At 44.0% G+C, this 20,973-nt stretch overlaps 1 protein-coding gene across 50 annotated transcripts in view; it reads right to left on the bottom strand.

Annotated features, from left to right (window-relative positions):
* Positions 1-1,519: 1,519 nt before the first annotated feature.
* The window catches only part of LOC146973306 (ankyrin-3-like), a 121,228-nt gene continuing 101,774 nt past the window's right edge, over positions 1,520-20,973 (bottom strand). For 43 of the 50 annotated variants that reach the window (XM_085799721.1, XM_085799720.1, XM_085799730.1 and 40 more), the window contains 11 exons: positions 12,952-20,229; positions 11,965-12,039; positions 11,489-11,620; positions 10,943-11,086; positions 7,188-8,649; positions 6,886-7,048; positions 6,446-6,520; positions 6,020-6,103; positions 5,772-5,885; positions 4,644-4,735; positions 1,520-3,601 (listed from right to left, as the gene is read on the bottom strand). In XM_085799721.1, coding sequence (XP_085655847.1) covers positions 4,664-4,735; positions 5,772-5,885; positions 6,020-6,103; positions 6,446-6,520; positions 6,886-7,048; positions 7,188-8,649; positions 10,943-11,086; positions 11,489-11,620; positions 11,965-12,039; positions 12,952-20,229 — 9,599 coding nt within the window. In that variant the 3' untranslated portion in view covers positions 1,520-3,601; positions 4,644-4,663. The remainder of the gene's footprint in view (positions 3,602-4,643; positions 4,736-5,771; positions 5,886-6,019; positions 6,104-6,445; positions 6,521-6,885; positions 7,049-7,187; positions 8,650-10,942; positions 11,087-11,488; positions 11,621-11,964; positions 12,040-12,951; positions 20,230-20,973) is intronic. The other 7 variants (XM_085799748.1, XM_085799750.1, XM_085799736.1 and 4 more) reach the window with 6 other exon arrangements.

Below are 20,973 nucleotides of genomic sequence, written 5' to 3'. Positions count from 1 at the left end.
TGTCTTTTTTCGACCCTATTGGCCCCTCTGACGGGCCGGTCTTGGGTACAAAAGATGGGTACAAAAGGGATAAAGAATAAAATAAAATACAAAAAACAGTAGGCTAAACAAAACAACAACAAAAAGAGGGTCAGTCAGAGGCTTCAGGGAAAGACTTTTCATGGTGAACCAGTAATGCGTTGCTTTTTTGTTGTTGTTGTTTATCAAATTGAAAGAACAGGAAGTTTAGTTAGTAGAAAAGGGGCGCACGCATAACTGGACAAGATGACTCACCTGACGCTGCTGCACAATGACACGGCGTCGCCACACGGCCGCCACCTTGCGTCAGTCAACTCGCTCCGTCAGAGCAGAGAGAGAGCAAAGTCTATAGGTAGGCTACTTATTCTGCTAAAATAACCAGTTTTTGACCAATTTTCAAACGGTTTGATTTGTTATATGGACGTCAGAAATGCAATTATGATACTGCATAGACCAGCCTACTTAAAATCACGAATATAGTACTTTTTTTTTAATTTTTTTTATTAAAGTGACACTAAAGTAACATTATGCAAATAGCCTAGGAAAAAGTATATGGTCAAAATTTCACAGTTATGTAGCTATAGTTTTTTATTTATAGCTTTTTTTTTTTTTTAATTTAGTGCAGATGACTGGCTCACCCATCTACTGCAGCCAGAGCATAGACCCATGATGAGCCAGAGTCAGGGCAAGTCGACTGACCCAATATGGCCGCCTGTGAGTTACGTCTGCGCATAGTCCGATGGATCCACCCCTTGGCTCACGCACCACAGCAGACTGTGACCTTGCTGCTCACGCGTGCCGGCATAGCGCCACCGCCCGGATGTCTTCAGCAGCCGACCGCCCAGTGAGTGCACCCTTGCAAGTGGGGCTGCTGACCCTGGAGCACATAGTAAAATTAAGATGAAGTGATAACTCTTTATCTCTGATTGACTTTTTCTGTCTGTCTTTTAAAGCACTAGCCCTACATGTTGTGTGGGTAAATTTGTGTTACATCAAAGTGAAAAAGAATAAGAAAAAAAAGATAAGATCTAGTACAGGATTTACCATCTATGATAATTATTCAGTAGATTGCAGAGCATTTCCCAACTGTAGTCCACCTCTAACAGGAAGCTATCATGCTTAATTGAACAGTTCATTTAGTATTTATATTAATATCAAGGACTGCAGGAGCCAAAGTAAGTGTTATCATCATCTGAATTAAATATCCACTTAAAGTGGGTTATGTGATGTTAGTGAATCATAAGAGACAGCGCTGCTTTGAAAGAACCTTCCCAGTTGATCATTAATTAGTCAACAGAAAGTAATATCCTCACAAACTCTTGTTGCCTGGCTCCATAAAAGCAGTCCAAGCATATAAACATGCAGCCCTGGAGTGAGGAAGATGCAGATAACCCTAGTTGAAGGACAGCGTCTCTCGTGACATAACCACCCAGCTTCCATTACACTACTTACATAAGAAAACAATGTTCAAGGACACAAGGACAAAGCACAGAAGCAATCGTACTGCGAAATCAATGCATTTTTATTTTTTTTTATTTTTTAGGTTGTTTTTTTCAAAGACGTCTGAAACATTTGTGGTGGCATCATTGCTGCTATAGCCTCTAAAAGACCTCGAATAACCAAAGTGCTAGAATAGTTACATTTCAATGGCTTCACGCTGTTAGTAAGAATTGTACATCAAAAAATCTGCTCAGGTGAAAACACATATCAAACAAAATTGACAAAAATTGATAGTTCAACCATATCAAAGGATCCTCTACCCCTTGATTGACATAGTAGTATAAGGGGATGTGGTACAGCACCCTACCTGACTTTCTTTAACCCCCCCACCCCACACCAAAATTACATAGTTTTCATGTCCACAGCATAGACATCAGCATACTGAGCCATCGCACCAGTAGAACACCACACTTGAACTACATGGGCATCTAATGAAAACCAATACAAAGATAATTCCTAATGTAATGTAAAGTAAAACTTTGCCAATGAGCTAGTGAAAACAATTCTATTCGACACTGCATATACAGACTCTCAAGCCTAAAAAGATCACACAGTTTCAGAGTTAAACACAATTTATTTAATGCTTAAATAATTGTTTTTGACCATCCAGTGTTTTTGTCATACAATATGCTATTTAGAGCTACAATCAAATAATGTCTTTATGTGTCCTTAATGTGAGTAGGATTTAAATTAAGGAAATACTTCACCAAAAAATCCAAAATGAAATGCCCCAGTTTTCCTTTAATACCACAGCAGCCGTTAGAAAACCAAATTGACACACTGCTAAAATGATTACAAACAGTCTAACAGTGTACAGAGACTCCTACACCTTATAGCCAATACGCACGATACAGTTATAATTTTACAGCGAGCCAGCCTACTAGCATTTACATTCAGATAATTTCGTCCTTGTAGCAGAAGCTGCCCTCCCGTTTTACATACACAGACAAGACATCACACCCTCAAGAAGCTATAGAACTTTTTTCATTCTCACCCCCATCATGATAAATGCTTTAATGGTATCCTTTTTCAATTTAAAATATAAAATCGGTGACAAATGTTTGGGCTATATGTGTACACAGATAAAGGGTTTTTATTTGTCATTTGAATACAGTGTTTGCAAACTTGTAAAAATTGTACTTAAAATAATGTGAACAGCATGCATGAAAATATGAGTACTCTGAAAGGCTGCTTTTTTGCAGGATTAGATCCACTCCCACTTTGGGAATTACTGAAATTTGATTTTCTGGAAATTTCTTCTGTTAAAATCAAACCAGCTCTTTTTTTTCATGTACAAACATTATACCTGCTCTAATAATTAATTATACAAGAACCTGTGAAGTTACACTCAAATCTTTAAAAGTGGAACCGTTTCAATAAATTTTTGAAAGCACTTGAAAAGGTTACTCTCCTCAGTGCGTTCTCAACCAGTATCCCCCCCCCCCTTTTTTTTTTAAAGAATTTTACACATTGTAATTTTATATACAGAGAAAAGCTTTTGTGTTAGTTTAAGTTTTAAAAAGGAAGAAAAAAATCCCAAAACAATTTACATCCTGACAACAATGGGTTCAAGAAAAAACCATAAGGCGAGTGTTGAAGTTGAATCAGAAGTGTTCCATTAGATTTTCTTTTTTGTGTTATTGTGTCTACTTCATTCTTTACCATCCACCACGTGGACTGAGTTCTTGTGCCATCTTTGGTCACAGTTGCACCTGTGTGGTTGTCAGTAAGGGAGTCTGTCTGTCTTCGTTTTTCACAACAAACGATGCTCCTCAAAAAGGCTCTCGCATCACCAGTGGACCGATGGCACGTGTCGTCTCGCACAAAAAACAGGAAGCAGAATCATTGTCCAACGCGTCCACCGCAAGTCAGAGAGTGAGAACCTCCTGGGTCTTTTTGATTGACAGGAAGTGAGTTTTTCATGCTCATGCGTAAGTCAGAAGGGTCGCCTCCTCTCACATGAAAACCATTTGTTTGAAGCAGATAGTTGCAGACTGGACCCTTTTGCCTGAAGGCCACAGTGCAGCTCTTCAGCCCTCTGAACACTTCTTCCCAGGAAACATCGAACTTGCTTCCTGCACATCTGCAAGACACAATATAGTACATAAGACATGGAAGCACCTTTTATTTAACTGTTAACAAGTTTATAGATTACAATAGCAAGAATTTTTTGATCAAAATAATTTTGAATGCCATAAATTTCCTCAAATTAAAAGGTATATGATTTTTAACCGAAATATCTTAACTTACATGTGATAATTTTAATCAAAATGGTGATATAATGGCTGATATAATACTATTTTCTTCGGGAAAACTCTTTTCATGGCAAAAAAAGTGTTGTGGTCTGAAAAGAGGACATGTTAACCAGAGCTGATGGTCCGTGGGTTGTTAGCCATATTATTTCTCAGTCAGTTTTGTACAGATGGAATGATTCACCGCAAACATAACATACGGGTGAACAGCAGTAGGGATTAGCAGACTGGCCGGTGGGATAACCAGCCCTTTTTGGACGCACAATGCTGCTACGAGTTAGGGATTTAGTGAACAAAAACAGGCGAAGGAGGGCATCAGAGGGGCAATATAGTGCTGAGGTGTGTGCCGTCCAATCAGCCCTGGCTCCTTTGTAACTGTTCCCTATTCACACACACTCAGTGAACACAGGGGGCAGAAATGTTGCCAGGGGATCAGCCCATCATTTGGAGTCAGTGGGACAGGGCAACTACCTGGGGGGAGGGGGTGTAAATTAAAGGAATAGTTTGATATTTTGTAAAAAACATTTTTTCTTTTTTTTCTTCTTCTGGGAATATTAAAACCACTCATACCTCAGTTATAAAAAATGCAGTATCATGATTGATTAATAATGTAATTTTGTTCACAGTACTGTTTGTATGAGACAACGTTTTTCCTAGTGGTGCTTTAAACTTTGAGAGAGAGAGAGAGAGAATAAAAAGGGGATGTGTGTGAATAATTCCTTTTAAGTAAGGCGTTACTGAGTGCAATGTACTTAATGAGAAGAGAATAAAGTACCAGTATACTGTATACGCAGACTCAAGTACAGGGCCTATGTATCAATGAGGAGAGGTGCTGCTTGTTATGTTGCAGAGAGAGGCAGGAAGATACTTTACCTGTTGGAGCACAACTATCCCTATGAGTGGAACTTCTTATCTCCTGACCTTCTGTCATCCTTCCGCCTGCTATTCCGTGAAACATCTCCTTGCTGGAAAAACAAACACAAAGAAATACACAGTTGAGACACAGTATAACTCTGTCATCTGGAAGGAGGAAAACAAGAGGCAAACAAACACACAAGCCTGTAACAGCAGAGTGAGATAAAGGAGGAAGTGAACTAGACACACTGTACAAATCTGAAACTATGAAGTGTTAGTAGCATCTTTATTGTAAGGAATTTGATTAGGACCAAAGCCACACACCAACCAGACAACCTGGGAGAAGAAAAATGATATTAAGTGTTAGAAAAGCAAAGAGTCACACTGTATTTTCACACCAGAGTCAAGGGACTCATTAGTCATACTGTTGACTAATCAGTTGAACTCTTCAAAACACCATTAAAACAACCCAGTCAGCATCCCCCTTTGTTATGCAAAAACAATGGACACCACACAATGTCAAAACACAAAATGCAAGGTTGCACTTCAAATGGTGACATTTTTGCCCAGAAGAGAAATAATGAGGAGCGTTATCCCAAACCAACTAATCAAGTCACAACATGACCTGTACCACTGGGTGTAAACATGATCACAACTAACTGAGTCAATTTAGACTTAGTTGATTGACTTAAAGCTGCACACAAAGAGCAGTGACATGTCTGTCTGAGGTCTTCAATACCTTGAATTAACAGCCAATGTAAATAAACTGCGCTGGGTCTTTCTGTAAACCCAATTTCTCCTAAATAAGCACCGATAATATGGACTTTTATATATGTTTCTATTTAATTAACACCACTTATTTCAAATCATAAGAAATTAATGAAATACTGCAGGTTTGAACACTGCTTGGCCAAAGGACATTCATTGCTGATGGACCTGCTGGTGGGTCTCTAAGATACACACAGGTACATTTGGTGCTTTTTAACTCATAGTCTTGCACGGTGCAGCTTTAAACCAAACATCTGCATTAGCTGTGAACATCCCACAAGCTGATTGTTTTTGGACAGGAGGATAACAGCATCCCAAGGCCTCCCATTTAGGTTAGACTTTGAACCACGGCACACAGTTAGGTGTCTTCTTGCCAACCTCAGACCCGTCCTCCCGCAGAAGGGGACTGCCCTGAAGGTCTCGGTGCCACCCGTGACCTCGTTGGTTTTCCGGTGTGGGTGTAGAAACCCTCCGAATAACCTTCCTGATCACCTGATCAATGCAGAAGAGTGTCGACAATGGAAGAAAAGATCTGATCTGCTTTTGTAAAAAACATCTCTACCCGTGGTGCGGTTTTAATTCAGAGCTGAATGGACAATGGAAATGAATATGAAGTTGTACGTTACTTTTCTACTGATGAGGTTACCATCATGGTCCATATAGTGTTCCTCTGTAACAGACTCGCCAGGGATATTCTTTGCTTCTTCTCCCTGTAAGCATGTGTGGTTAGGACATGAATATATGCTCACAAACGACGGATTCAGAGCTAATGAAACAAAACTTCACCATCACCACACCGAAACGGCATCGCGAGAGAGACGAGCATCCATGTCAGAAGAAGCTGAGCACTAGGTTAGTCTTCAAACAATACCACGTATATACATTTCCACACTTACAAAGAGGAGTAGAACTACCTGCAACCAAGCACAACTACAGTACTATGTTGCACACCAGACTGATCGGTCTAAACCAAGGCAAACCAAACCAAACCAAACCAAACCAACTCAAACAAAGGCCCAGCCAAGCTCTTCTACACCAGCCTTTCAGTGTACCTTTAAAATGAGACGCCGTCTGAAGATTCTGGTGGTTACAGTCTGTTCTTCCTCTGAACCAGAATCTACACTAACCTGTTGCCGGGGAAAGGTATTATGAGGTCGTTACATAAACACATACACGGGGTCAGGAGGAGGGAGAAGCACATGTAGGCATGAGTATTAGTTATAAGAGACACAAAGCCTTTATGTAGGCCTACTTCATCTCCATCATGGTCTGCTGGACCAAAACAAGAGAAACCTGAAATCAAACATGTTCTTTAGCACAACACATACAATAGGTTTAGACAATTCACCTGTAATAACAGCACCACAGTGCAGTATAGTGCTTTAGTAGATACAGACAGTAAAGAGGATCATTTTCTACACTGCAATACAACTACTGCTTAGAGTCTTTTCATTCGATTGTGGCTCGTCTTTGTTATTGCTCGTAACATTACCTGGACTTTTTTCTCCGACACCAGCGCTCCCTCTTCTTTTTTGCCGTTCGATGACTCCGAGGAGCCGCCCTGAGGTGAGTGCTTCGAGCTGTCGCCGTTCGGTCGGGACCTTCCTGATTCGCCCCTCGACGAGGATGTGATGGAGTCACTGGAGTTCTCTTGGCTGTTGGGTAAGAAATAAAAAAATGTGTTGTAGTCACAGGATACTGTACAAAAAAACCAAAACAAAAAAACACATGATCTCTGAACCAGTATAGATTTCAAATTCAGGTTGGCAGCATATTGTCGGATATGGGGCTCACCTTTCCCGTCTGTCCAGCAGGTCTGAGCTGACACTGCGGCCCGGCGTTGGCGGCTCCACATTGACGCTGGATGAATCGCTGTGCCAACCTGAAATTGAACACAAGTCTTGTTCTGCCTGTTCAACCTGATCAAGAATCTCCTGAGCCCTGGCCTCGGTCATCTCTTCGTCCTCCTCCTTCTCCTCTGAGCCTTCTTCTTTCTTCACCTCCTCCTCCAACAGAGATCCCAGTGCCTCGGATAAGCTTCGTTTCTCTCCGTGTCCCTCCTCCTCTTCCTCATTGGATCCAGATTCGCTTGACTGAAGTTCGCCAAGCGCCTCAACCCAGGCCTGAGGGGAGAGACGGTCTACAGCCACCTGGTCCTCTTCTGATGCCCCGCAAATATCTCTTTCACTGCCACACAACCCTCCGTCATCCTTCAGCTGCAGTTCTCCATCTGTGTCACCCTCGTACACCATTTCCTCACTGCCCTCATCCACTTTTTGTACCTCTGGTTTTTCATCAATAATCTCTCTGACAGTCACTGCTTCTGTCGTGGTAGACCCCTCTCCCTCTTCATGCCAAACCTCCATCAGATTTTGCTGTTCCTCTGACAGATTCTGCACATCATCCCCCTCCCCCGCCTCCTCCGCCTTACATGCTGCACCCTCCTTCTCATCCTCAACCTGCTCATTTATCACATCTTTCTCTTCCTCTGCAGATCCCTCCTTCTGTTCAACCAAAATGTTATTTTCCTCTGCCAACTTAGACCTATCTTTCGTTATCAACTCACACTTTCTTTCCACATTTTCAATCAGGTCTCGCTCCACCCACTTTTCCACTAATTCGTTTCCCTCCGCTACCTCTGTTGCAACCGACTCAACAACCTTCTCTATTTCTTCTGTCACTTTCTTTTCTCCTCCTTTCAAACCTACATCCTCCTGTATCCCATTGGGGGCACCGAACCGCACCGCTTCGTCTCCTATTTGCGCTCTGTCGGGCGATGAGGGGGTTATAGATGACACTGATGACAGCGAAGGGGAAGATGTGGAGTAAGCCATCTCAATGTCTAACTCGCACATCGCTGGGAAGGAGTGCGACCTGGGCTTGTGGCTCAGCTCCATTTCATGACAAGACCTGTCCTCCTCCTCGCTCAACAGCAGCTGGTCGTTCAGAGCGATGTGGGGCTTTCTGACCTTAGGAGGGACAGGATCAGGGAGTTCAAAGGCTGGGAAGGAAAGGGCAAGCTCACAGGGTCTGGGGGGGCTCCTAGGGGGGCTGTCTGGCTCTCCGCTACCAGGCTCTATCTCCGGGCTCCAGGGCAAGGGCTGAGGCTGGGAGTCGGCCAGCAAAGGGGTGTCTGGCTCTGGCTGATGGTGGGCAAGGGAAGGGTTTGGGGTGACGGGGAGTTCGGGCTCCAGGAAGTGGGGGTCGGAGTGCAGTGCAGCGGGGGACTGCAGCTCCGCTAGAATGCTCTGATAATCTGTAGGTGACAGGATGACAAATGTAGAGACATATGCGCGCACCAAAGCATGCCACAAAAGAATATAACACCGAAAAACAGACACACACACACACACACACACACCTTAACACATACACCGTATGAGCTGACAATGGCACAGGGACTGAAGTGCAAAGCATGTATCCAGACACCCACTAGCTGAGATGGTGTGTAATAGCAGTATGACTAAGCCAAACTTAAACATATGCAGGAAAATATAATAAATACATATGGGACAATCTATGTATAATTTTTTAAATGTCAAATTGAACACAAATAAAAAATATAAAGAGGTATTAAAGATATATAAAGAAATACATTCAAATTGATAACAATCATAAAAGCAATGTGATGTTTGTCAATAATTGTTTTTGCTTTTTAGTAAGCCTTCATTCAACAGCTGTGGTGAGGTAAGACGTTGAAAGTGGGACACATTAGTGACATAAGGCCATATTAATCACGTAGCGTGGGCTGTTACGATTGCAAGATGTTGATATTTGCCAGGGTGTTCTGTTACATGCTCACATGAGATAGCTGACAGATGAGAGATGTGGGCAGAAATAAGGGTGGAGGAGGAGAAAGATACAGGACAGAGTATGCTAAATGAATATTTCTGTCGTGGAAGGGTCAGTGGGAGTTCGAGCGGGAGGTGGAGGAATGGAGGGCGAACAAGCACACTGGCAAGCAGGACGGGGAGACAAGGAGCGGAGCGGAGGGGAGGAAGGACCGGGGCTCGGACAACGGGACCCCGAGGGAGAGATGGGAGGGAGAGGAGACAAGGACACAGGGGAGACAGGGCGGGAGGAGGAGGAGGCCAGCTGTGTTACTACGGACTCTCTGCTTGGAGAGGCAGGGACAGAAGGTGAAGCTTTACCTACGGATGAAGAGGGGATGGGTGAAAGGGGTGTGGTGGTGGTGGGCTCAGATTGGTGAGGGGCGATGGAGGGAGGTTCAGAGGCGGCTGGTTCAAGAAGCTGCGAAGTGTTTGGGGTGGGAGAGGATGGAGCCGAGGTAGGAGTAGGTGACAAAGGTAAAGGTGAGGTAATGAGGGGGATTGGGGAGGATGGGTGGGGCGAGAAAGGAAAGGCGGGGGATTGACGAGGGTCAGCAGGGGGACACTGAGGGGAAAGGAAGTTGAACCGCGGCGGCTCAAACGCCGCCGGAGGTGCCAAGTCTTTGAGCGAGATGGAGGACTCATAACTCGGGGAGCGACGTGGGGTCAAGGGATGGCAGTGGAGTGCTGTGTTAGGTGAGAGGGGAGTGGGTGGGGGCGTTGGGGTCTGTGTCGGAAAGAGGGGGCTGGGTGTCTGCAGGATGAAGGCAGATTCATTGCTTCTGGGAGTTAAAGGGATGATCACGGAAACTATGGGAAAGGGATGAGGCCAGACATGCAGAAGAGATAAAAAAAAAGACCAAACGTGCATTGGAGAAAGAGGGAAAAGAATACATGAAATATGGTTTAATTTGAAACATGCGTGCACAACAAGACAATGAATGAATAACATGAATGAGCGATTTGTGGAGGAGGGGGTGGCAGGTGAGGGATGGATGAGGAGAGGGCACACGGAGATATCAGCAACTATGACTCTTAACTTGTTAAGAGCTGTTATGTGCTGTTATCAGCAGTGGATACTGCTGTGGGGAGGTGATGGGAGGCAGGAGGAGGAGTAGGAGGAGGAGGAGGAGGAGGAGGAGGAGGCAGTCTGGTTTCACAGAGGAAGAGATTCTCTCATCTATCCAAGGAAGGCTCAGAGGAACTGGAGGAGAACTAGGAGAACTATGCTAAACGAAGAGAGGAAAGCAGACTCTACAGGATTATATAACTTCTACTGAAGTCAGACATTAATTGAAAAACATTGAAAGAGGTATGCAATATGCTGCATGCATTAGAATGGGATTTTAACAGCGGATATTGCTCATTTGTGACAACTGGATACACTTTTGTGATTTGTAGAGGCATATTAACCCTCAGCAAGACCCAATTCATATAAATGGTTAAATACATGCCAATTCACGTGAGTGCTTTACAGTGAAAAGCAAGGCAGATCAAAGCAGAATACTTGGTGTATAAACTGTAAAATATGAGATCAGAAATCAGGAATGGACTTGGGAAACAGCAGGCGCCAGTTGTCCAAACAAAATCCATATCTAACAGTAAATCAGTTTATCTGGAGATGTGCACTAGGACTATTTGCATGTGATCCATGCATTGGCACAACACAAAAGGTAGCAGGGAGAGGTAAGAGGTCAGCTAGACAAAGCTAAACTTTACCATCAGCCTGATCCCGGAAAACAGCGTTATCATCGGCAAAACATCTCGTGCCTGAAATGTTACCATAGTCAAATATTGGGCCCTCCAGTAAAGTCACAATATCCATCCGATTGACTTTGGTCAGCACTGTAGTTAAGGCATCCGCTGTGGAATAAAAGAAGATGACAAAAAAAATGTCATTAAGTCACCTGAGAAATTATAAAACAAAGTTTGGAGATCAGAGAAAATCTGATTATCTCAATATTTTACTAGAACAAAATATGCAAAAACAAACAAACCATAAATGCAAATATGGTTGTTTAATGTCTGAACGGTTAAGATATGAGCATGAGTAAAAGATAGATAAAAGATAGATAAAAGGAGAGTGAAGAGGATAGACAGGAAAAGAGACAGGAAGAGCTGTCATGGACTACACAGATGTTTCGGGAAAAAACTTAGCAATTTTGTGAGCTAGCACAAGTTAATCTTCTGAAAAAGGAGACAGACAGCAGAGAGAAAGCAGGAGAGGAGAAAAAACAACATTTTTAGATATAAAAATAATCTTACTTGTGGCGTTTTTCCCTTCCCGACTGACCCATTTCTTAAGTAGCATGAAGCTCTGTGCTGTCAGAGAGTTGGGGTTCTCTAGTCTGATGTGGTTGATCTCATCCACTGTGAAGTTCATCTCCCGGGCCAGCTCTATGATGGGATACAAATAGCAACTCAGACAAATTCTCTAACTTTCAAGGACAGTTACGTATTTAATTGTCTGCCAGAGTTTACTCAGAGTGCAGTGCAAACACACACAGTGGTGAAATTACCATACAGATATGTGTATTATCTGATAAACAATTTATGATGTAAATTGCTTCATCACTCATTTTAAACTTCACTTGTTTTTTAGGCTCCTCTTTTAAGGGCTAGTACAAGGTAAGTACAATGCTTTGTAGGACATTCTGTTGGCCTGAAGATGGCAGTAAATGCCAGGAAATTTGAGAATGAGAAAGAAAGTGAACTTCAGAGAGAGAGAGAATGTGTCCCACCTGTCCAACTGAGTCCCAGGTGATCTGCAACGATAGCCATGCGCAAGTCTGTCCGCTCACAAGGACTTTGGGGACCTGGGGAGAAAGAAGATAATGTCTTATCAATACCATTCACATTCCTCTCCCCCTATAGAGTAATTTTAGAGAAAAATAAAGGTGTACGTATTTTTCCTTTTCTGGCCACCTCTTTCTCAGAGTAAACAAAATGAATCAAGATTGTGTTAAAAAGCCTATGTGTTAATTTGCAAAAATAGCAATAACAATATTTAGCATATTACTGTAGTCTAGGTTCAATAATTTCCACAGGATGACAAGAAAAGGATATTTCACACTGGAGACATTATGAGCAACTTAAATTATGTTCATAGATTAAGTGGTGTTCTGTGACTGTTTGTGGTATGTATCCTCTAAGCAGGCAGTAACTGTCATGAGAACCACACAAAACAAAGCATAACAGGACTCTCAACGACAGACTCGTAGTTCTACAAATCTAGGGTGGAAAGGTCTATGTTAGGATCTAAAATGTTGACATGCGAAGACGCTTTTGTGTGTTCTTTGCCAACACCAGTTAGTTTAAAAGACAATTGAGAACATGGAAATTTCTATAAGAACAAACTACTATAACTTGATAGCCACCCCGCACAGACAGACAGACAGACAGACCAGGAAGTTGTCAAACAAGGGACTGGTTGTGCCAGTGGACCAGTCACTACTACTGGCATGCTCACGCTACCAAACGGGGGTTAAAAGGGGTTGAAAGAGGGGAACAGAGGGAAGAGAATCTTGCAACAAGGACAATACAGTACACAGTACATCAATGACAAAAAAATAAATTTAAATGACAGCTACTGTTCTGAAGAGAATATGTAAACACGCCACAGGCATTCCAGTCAATCCATTAAACGATCACAACGATGTCATGCAACTAAAAGTGAAATATATAAATATATAGATGTATTTTAAACATAGTGTGAAAGTTTTACAAACTAGGCTTGATCTCCGCGATGGGAGGCGTTCGAGACCCTGTGAGTCCCTGACTGCCCTCCTTCCCACCAGTCCGCCTACTCCTCCTGCTCCTCTCACTGCCGGAGGCCCTGTCCGTCGTCGCCACCTTTGCCCTTACGGACGCGGCCCCGGCCTCAGCCCTCGAACCTCTACCAGACCTGGATGAGCGGGAGGGCTGGGAGGGCTGGGAAGGCTGGGAGGCGTCCGACAGAGAGGTGCTCCGGGAGGTGCTGTCCTCCTCCGACTGCTCTGTCTGCGTCTTTTTCTCCTCGTCTGACAGGCGGTCCACCAACTTTAGCGTCTCCCCGCTAATGTCTTTAAAGTATTCGATGGTGCGCTTACAAATTTCACTAGGGTTTTCCTGCCTGTCCTGTCTACGTGCTCCCTCATTTGTGACATTGCTGACCTGATGCCTGTCCTTCAGTGGGAGCCTTGAGGGCAACTGTATGGCTGTTCTCTCTGAGTCCAATGCCCTCTTTGGCTGTGAGGTAACCCGAACTGAAACAAGTGTGCTAGCTGCGGCTGCGGCTGGGCTGCTCTTTTTAACATCCTTGATCGGTATTCTAGACCTGGGCTCTACTTTGGCTATGGCTGGCTCTCCTCTTTTCCTGACCTCAACTGTTACTGCTTGTTTGGGCTTCTGTTTGCCTATGGCTGTTCCCTGCGTGTGAAATGACCACCCTGATGCTTTGACTGGTAGCCTCGACCTGGGCTGCTTCACTTCACTTTCCTTAACTGTTTCACTTTTCTGTTCTTGTGCCTGATTACTGTTGTGTACATCTACCCTCTCTTCTAAATCCCTACAACACAGTGTTTCTATCCTGCTGGCTTTCTGAAGAGTGGGCTCAGAGGAGGACTGCAAATTAAACACCACGCTACCACACTGAATATAATTGGCCTGAACACTTGAGGACTCGAGGTTATTGTTGTTGTTGCAGTTTTCAGAAGGGTAATCTCTTCTCTCTGATTTGGGCTCAGCATGTCTGCTAGACTGACTCTCTGTACACTGACCCTCTATGCTGATGTATTCTGGCACCATCTGACCCTCTGACAGCTCAGTTTTACAATCTGTGAGATCCCCTGAGTCTTTTTTCACAGTTATCGAGGCAGCTATGCCCATCTTAATTGGAGTGCGTAATTTGGGATCAACCTTAGAGGCTGTGATTGTACATGAGGAGGCGGTCTCAGCTATGGCTTCACAGGAGGGAGCATCAGTACCGGTATAGCCAGTGTCACTGCCAGGCTGTGCAGGGCTGCATTTTGTTGTTGCTGCTGCTGGTGTTGTTGGTGTAGTGCTGCTGTCTGTGGTAGTATCTATAACCTTCACATTCCCATCTACTGTGGCCCTCTCCCCTGTTTTTGACTGAGAGGATACTACCCCCAGGATCTTGCCCCCTCTCCCCTTTTCCCCTGTTTTAGGGTCAGAGGAATGCTCACCAATCTGGAAAAACTGAAGCCTCTCTTCAACAAAGTCCCTCTTGCTCATGTCAATAGCACCACTGCGGGTCATCTCAAACATCTTCCCTTCATGGAAAGGGAAGGGATTAGGCTCACTAGTCGGTGTGCTCTCATCAGTTGGTGTTCGAGCGGGGGTTGTGTCAGGTGTTGTAGCCTGTGATTTGTCCTCCACCGATAAACCAAAGGGCTTGGGATCCTCCTCTTTTGTTTTAGCCTCATAAACTCCCTCATTATCACCCCCTTTGGTGGACCAGGGGTCAAAGTCCAGACCTTTAGTGGCAACAGTTTTGAAGGTTGAATTCAGCTCCTCTTCAAGTTGGTAGGCAAAGTAGTCATCTCCAAAGCCCTGCCTATCTGGATGTCTTCCCTCGAGGGTATAATCTTTTTCATCTCCACTGCTTTTTGCTGAGGAAGTGCTGGTTTTAGACTTTCCATTATCCCCCATTTCTTCACATTTCTCTTCCTCTATCACTTCGAGCTTGGACTGACTAAATGAGCGATCGGTTGTTTTTCCATCATTAGAGAGACTGGATGTTTTAGGGTCCTCACTCAGTCCATCATCCTCATCCTGGAGGTCGTACCCATCTAAAGAGTCTATTTCTGTTGCATCCGTGTCATGGGAGAACTCAGCAGTGGTTGCTATTGAGCAGTCAGTGATCGACTGGTCATTGCCATTTTGCTCAAAGTCAGCATCCTCCCCCTTTACTTCACCATTGATCCCAGACTCCTTTCCATTTCCGTTTCCGTTTTTCTCTGTTCGCTTCTGTTTTGTTCGTTTGTCTCCTTCCTCTTTCATTTTGAAGGTGTATCTTTTGATGGGGATGGGATGGAAGACAGACTCATCATCACTCGAGTCGCTGTTATCAGCTCCGGGGGGAATCGGGGATGGAGGCTGTACCCTGATGATTGGCTCAGCTAAGAGGTGCCTATCATGCTCCTCTTGGAGGTTCACCTCCATCATCTCTGTCTCTGCCTCAGAAGAAGCACAAGACCCTTTTTTCTCAGGGTCAGACTGCTCTGTCTCTAAAGGAGGAGGAGGCGGAAACTCTATATAAGCCACTCTTTTCTCCTTTGACTTCTGTCTCTCTGTATCCTGTTTTCTACTGTGACTCTCTGAGGAAGATGGCTTAGTTTTTACCTTCAAGGGCTCCTTGTAGATGAAGGTCTTTCCTTCTTCCTCCTCTGACTCCTCTGGGATAGGGCTTGGCATGCCAAGCATGGAGCCTATTACAGACTCTGGTGTTCTTGAGGTCAGACTCATTTCCTCTGAGCTGGGGGTCTCAGGGGTAACAGGACTTTTCCCAGAGCTGTCCATGAAAGTCACTTGCTCTAGAGTGTCATCCTCTGGACTTCCTTGAGGAGATGGAGACTGTTTTTGTTTAACAGTGTAAAATGCACCCCTAGTCTCATGCACTGTCCTACTCTCATGGCTCACTATCTTTTTGTATGTTCCCAGCTGCCCCGAGGCCGTTTCTTTCTCATACTGTTTTCCTACTTGGATGCTAACATACACAGGTAAGGGCTTAATGTCTTTGAAACCCTCTGTGACAACTACAGGAGTTATTTGGTCCAAATACTCTACTTGGTCAACACCATTACAGACTACATTTGACTGGCTACCATCTGATGAGTCTGTGGATTTCTCTATTGATGAGCCACGAGTAGACTTGTTGGATTCAGAGCTACTGTGTAACCTATTACTAGCTAAAGAAGGTATATGAGACCCTACCTTCTCAAATGGTTCAACAGAGGCATCTAATTTTAAAGAGGTGGATTTGTGATTTTCTGAGAAATTAGATGACTTTCTAACAGGAATTTGTGATTCCGAGTTTTTTTTTAGACTATCATTGCTATTTGGACTTTCACGAACAACAAATTCTGTGTAGATTATTTTCTTTGTCGTTTCTTGTCTTTGGGAGTCACTATTATTGCCATCTTTCATAGAATCGTGGATTATTGAATGTGGTAGTTTGGGAGATTGGGGTTTATAGCTCCCATACCCTTGGCTCTCCCATGTTTTGAATAACTTTTTATCCTCCTGATCTTTTCCACTGTTCTCATGCTTGGGTGAAAACTTACTTGAGTCACTATCTCGACATCTCCTCTGGTTTCCTGGACTGTCTGGTGTTTTTGGAACATTGGGACCAGCAAACACTTGATACACAGGTAGTTTACTTTCCTGGAGTTTCCTAATGGGAGGATTTGAGTTTGGGCCACCCTGAGAAGTCCTGTCTTGCCTCTGAGCCTCTTGCTCAAACTTTAGCCTCACTGCGCTCACTTTCGAGGAAGACATTTGAAATGGTTTAGAGCCTTCACCTGTGCTTCCCTGTGATTTGCCATCCCCCTGTTTTCTTGGGTCGGAATCGCTGAACTGCAGCAGTACCCTCCTCTCTGGACTGCTGGGTAAGCTGGCACATTTTCTGTCACTGGAGCTGAACCTGTCTCTAAGCCTCTCTCTGCTCCACTCTTCTCCACTACCCCCATTCCTGTAGGGTGACCTCTCTGGACTACTGTGTGTAGAACTTGGCCCTGATCTCGACTCCCTGAAGTCTGGTCTGCGAGATTTCTTCTCTGGAGATGAGAGCTCATCATTAAGCTGTTCTGTTTTGTCACGAAAAAACTGAGATACCTCACTGAGTTTTTCCTCTGCCTCCTTTACAGTCCTGTCCACTCTGTCCTCATACATAAGCTGTTCTCTCTCCTTAATCTGTGTGTCATCTGACACACGCATCCAAACAGATTGCTTTGGGCTGCCAGGCTCAGAGGAATACTGCAAAAGTGTCAATTTGTCATAGTTATCATCAACACTGGCCATTCTTCCAGATTTGTCAAACACATTTCTTGGTGACCTGAAGACATACTCTGTCCTTGGCCCAACTGATCTACCCTCACTATGGCTTCTGTCTGGCGAATGGAAACGAGATCTATCTCTCAGATATTCCTCTGTGTCAGAATGAGACTGGTCAAATTTCTCAGAGAGTAGCATTTTTTCTGCAAAATTATAAGATTCTCCCCTAAGCTCTGACGACTCATCCTCATTGTACTCTACAGATTGCTGACTAAGTAGCTTTAGTGTTTTGTAGGAGTCATCTGCCATAAGCTGCGCTGAACTAGGGCGACTGTCTTCCTCTTGTGACATCGGTGTGTTCACTCTGGGGGAGTCGAGGTACACTGGAAGTGATTCCTCAGGCTCCTCCTCTTCATGTCTGTTCCCTGGGTAGTAATACATTTCCTTCTCTGCATGGTTTTTTGTCTCTCTGATGATGACCTCTGTTGGTTCAGTTTTGTTGCCTTTTTCAATATGAACCTCAATTATTCTTTCAACCTTGGGTTTTGAGTTGATGTCTTCAAGGACTCTTTGTGATTCCTCATTTCCAGCCTTGTGTTCAAACAGTCCAGCCAGTTCTCTTGAAGGGTCCTTGCCAGACTGAAAAGCCTTCATTATGTCATGCACAGACATAGTTTCCTCACACCTTTCAGATGCTGCTTCTTTGCCAGGTGGTTTGTGGTACACCATCCTGGTGGTGGTAGTGATGTGAGTCTCCTCCTTTACTCTCATCCCCTTTCCCATTGGATCCTCATCAGGGCTGACTTTTATTGAATAGCATTTATTCTGTTCTGGATTTAATGTAGCTTGATTGAGATGCCCTTTAGAATCTGAGTCAATATATCTGACGGGATGTGAATCCTCCATTGCAAGTTGCTTGTTATCCTCTGGGGGCTCATAGCTCCTAATGACATGGACAACCTCAGTCCTAGTCTCAGTGATCACTGGGGGAACTGGGATGTCCTGAAAAAGGGCCTTGGGGCCCAGGCCTTCTGCACTCTGAGGGGCAGAGGGCGTCCTTTCACTCCTGGTCTCAAAGCCACTGTCTGAGAGGGGGCTTTTATCCTGCTCATGTGAGATATCATCAGGGGATTCAAGCACAGTGTCTGCTCCAAAAAGGGCATCTGCTACTTTACTGATCTCTTTTTCTGAAGGTGAAGAACGCATGTTGGGTGGAGGCATTTTGAGCTTGTGCTCTTGAACTGCTATTGTGGGTTTTAGCACACGTTTTTGCTTCTCCTTGCCCTCTCCTTCTCTCCTGCCCTCATCTGTTTTATGCTTTGTGTCATGCATTTTTGAGAAAGAGCTGCTACCAACATCATTGGTCAGGTAGTCAACCACTTTGGAGAGATTGAAATCTCTATCTGGTATTGTTTTTGATTTGACCTGAGGAACCACAGTCTCATATCTTGGTGGATAGCTCCAGTTGCTCGGTGGTTGTTCCACTTGTACTTTTGAGAAGTGAATATCGTCCAAGGGACCCCTTGCCAGAGAAACCCTACCATCCTTCACAGAATCTTTTGTAAGGATTTCGCTCACTTTAACCAAATCTTGTTTGACTTTCTCCACAATCCTATACGGCTCCTCGTCCTCTATCTTAGCCTCTTTTGGAGAATCAGACTGAAATCCTTTGTTGGCTGTGGAATTTGGGTCTGTCTGCAATATGGCTGACATTCGTATCAAGTCCTCTTTCATTTCAGCTACGTCCTTCAGAATCTCTTGGCTGGATGACAGGGGTGATGTGGTGTTTGCTTTCAGGCCAGCAGAAAAAAGAGGGGTTTTGACGGGGGAAAGAGTTCTAGCAAAGGAAGACTGCAACTGAGGATTAATCTCAGCAGGCACCGTCTTCCGCGGGGACAGGAGGGCAGCAGCTGACTTGGACACCTCAGGTAGCTTTTTAAACTGGGGCTCTGGCAGGACATTAATAACCGAGTATACTGGAACAGTCATTGTGCTGGATGTGACAGCAGTGGTGGCATTAGGAGGAGATCTTAGAGGGACATAAAGGGAACTGGAAGCTGAAGATCTCATGGACTGATATGAGGAGGATGCAGAAGAGGATAAGGACTTCAATGTGCCATAGCCCGCAGAACAAGAATTAAATGTTTTTTCAACCTCATCAAAGGCTGCATTAACACTTGTAGTTGCAGCATTGGTGGTTGCTTGTATTCTCTCTTGCAGGCTGCTGGTGAGAAGAGATGTTGGGGATGAAGAGCGGTAATGTGTAGGCGAGACAGTTCCATTGATCAGAGCCGCAGCGCTTGGAGTGTTGTTGGTTTTAATTGGTGATGACAGAGATGAGAAGAGGTTTCTTGCAGGGCCAGTGACGTCTGCAGCAAAAGAACGGACAGAGGAGAGACCAGGGACTGTTTTTATGGGCGAGGAGGAAGATGCTGTGCCACTAGAGCCCCCTACAACAGTCTTGTATGGTAGGGGTGAACTGAACATACTCAGAGAAGATTTGGGGGAGGTTGGTGGGGTCATGCCCATGGATGTTCTTTCAAGAAGAGCATTTCCTCCCCCTGAGGCAGTAATTGGAGAGGTCCTAGAAGACAATGCAGCCAGTCCTTTCATAGATGTAGGGTCTGGGGCACTTTTCCCTGGCGAGGCCAAGGGACTGGGGGAGACCTGGGTTGGGTACTGGGCTTGTTGAACTACAGTTTTTATAGGAGAGGAGATGGTTCTGTAGGATCGGATGGGAGAGGCCATGTCACTAACTGACTTAACAGAGGAGGCAGGTGATCCAGGGATGTTGGTCTTGATTGGGGAGGCAGAGTTGATGGACCAGACAGACTTTAATGGAGATGCAGAAGGTGTGTTGGATGACGAACTGGAGAGGGAGCCAAACCCAGACTTGGCTTGGCCAGGGACGGCGACAGGAACAGGCGACCACGCCTGATAAGATCTCGTTGAAAAGACAGGTTTGTGAGGGTAGCTAGAAGGCTGTGTTCTCGGCGAGCTTCGATCAGTTGTTTCTTCAACAATAATTTAAACCAAAAGCAATAAGGGAGTAAACGTAAAATGTAACGTAAAATAATTTAAAAGAAAACATAAAAACCAGAAAGAGAAATTTGAGTCAGTCAGAAACAGAATTATTCACAACAGCAAGACAGAAGTTTAAAACAACACAACAATTGAAACAGGGAGACTTTAGTCTACATGAAATGTAAGAAAGGTCCCTGATCAAAAATCCAAGATGATATGAAAAGTGATGATCTTAAATCAGTGACTAATGATAAAATATACCTGACTGAGAATGGAGTATGTATATGAACAAAAATGTTTGACATATGGTAAAGGTGACAGAAAATGACATGAAAAAAAAATCCATTGACTTTTGATGTGCTCTCATCTATTTGCCTCCTTGCAACAGTGCCTTTTACTGTACATGTTTTATTGACATGTGTTTGAATTTCCATTAGATTCATTTCCAATGCCAGAGATGACCCCACGTGTGTATAGCATCGATAATAATACCACTTTGGTTGTTGGTTTTAAAATAAAATGTGAGGTTGCACTTTACAAAAAATGAGTCATCATTGTTCAACATGACATTGTCTTCATGTAAGCCTCAGATGTACAAGGCTGAAATGATAAAACAAAGCATACAGTACCGCAGAATTCGTATACGACTTCTGTGTATTGATAACAAGTGCAGAGTGAAAACTGCACCAAAAATATAAAAATGTTCACCCAGAAATGTACACCAATATTTAACA

Source organism: Trachurus japonicus, chromosome 15 (genome assembly GCF_045865225.1).
Source record: "Trachurus japonicus isolate A0001 chromosome 15, Traja_1.0".
NCBI classification, from domain to species: domain Eukaryota; kingdom Metazoa; phylum Chordata; class Actinopteri; order Carangiformes; family Carangidae; genus Trachurus; species Trachurus japonicus.
The sequence above is the reverse complement of the archived record's forward strand: the minus strand, read 5'-3'. Positions and strand labels throughout refer to the sequence as shown.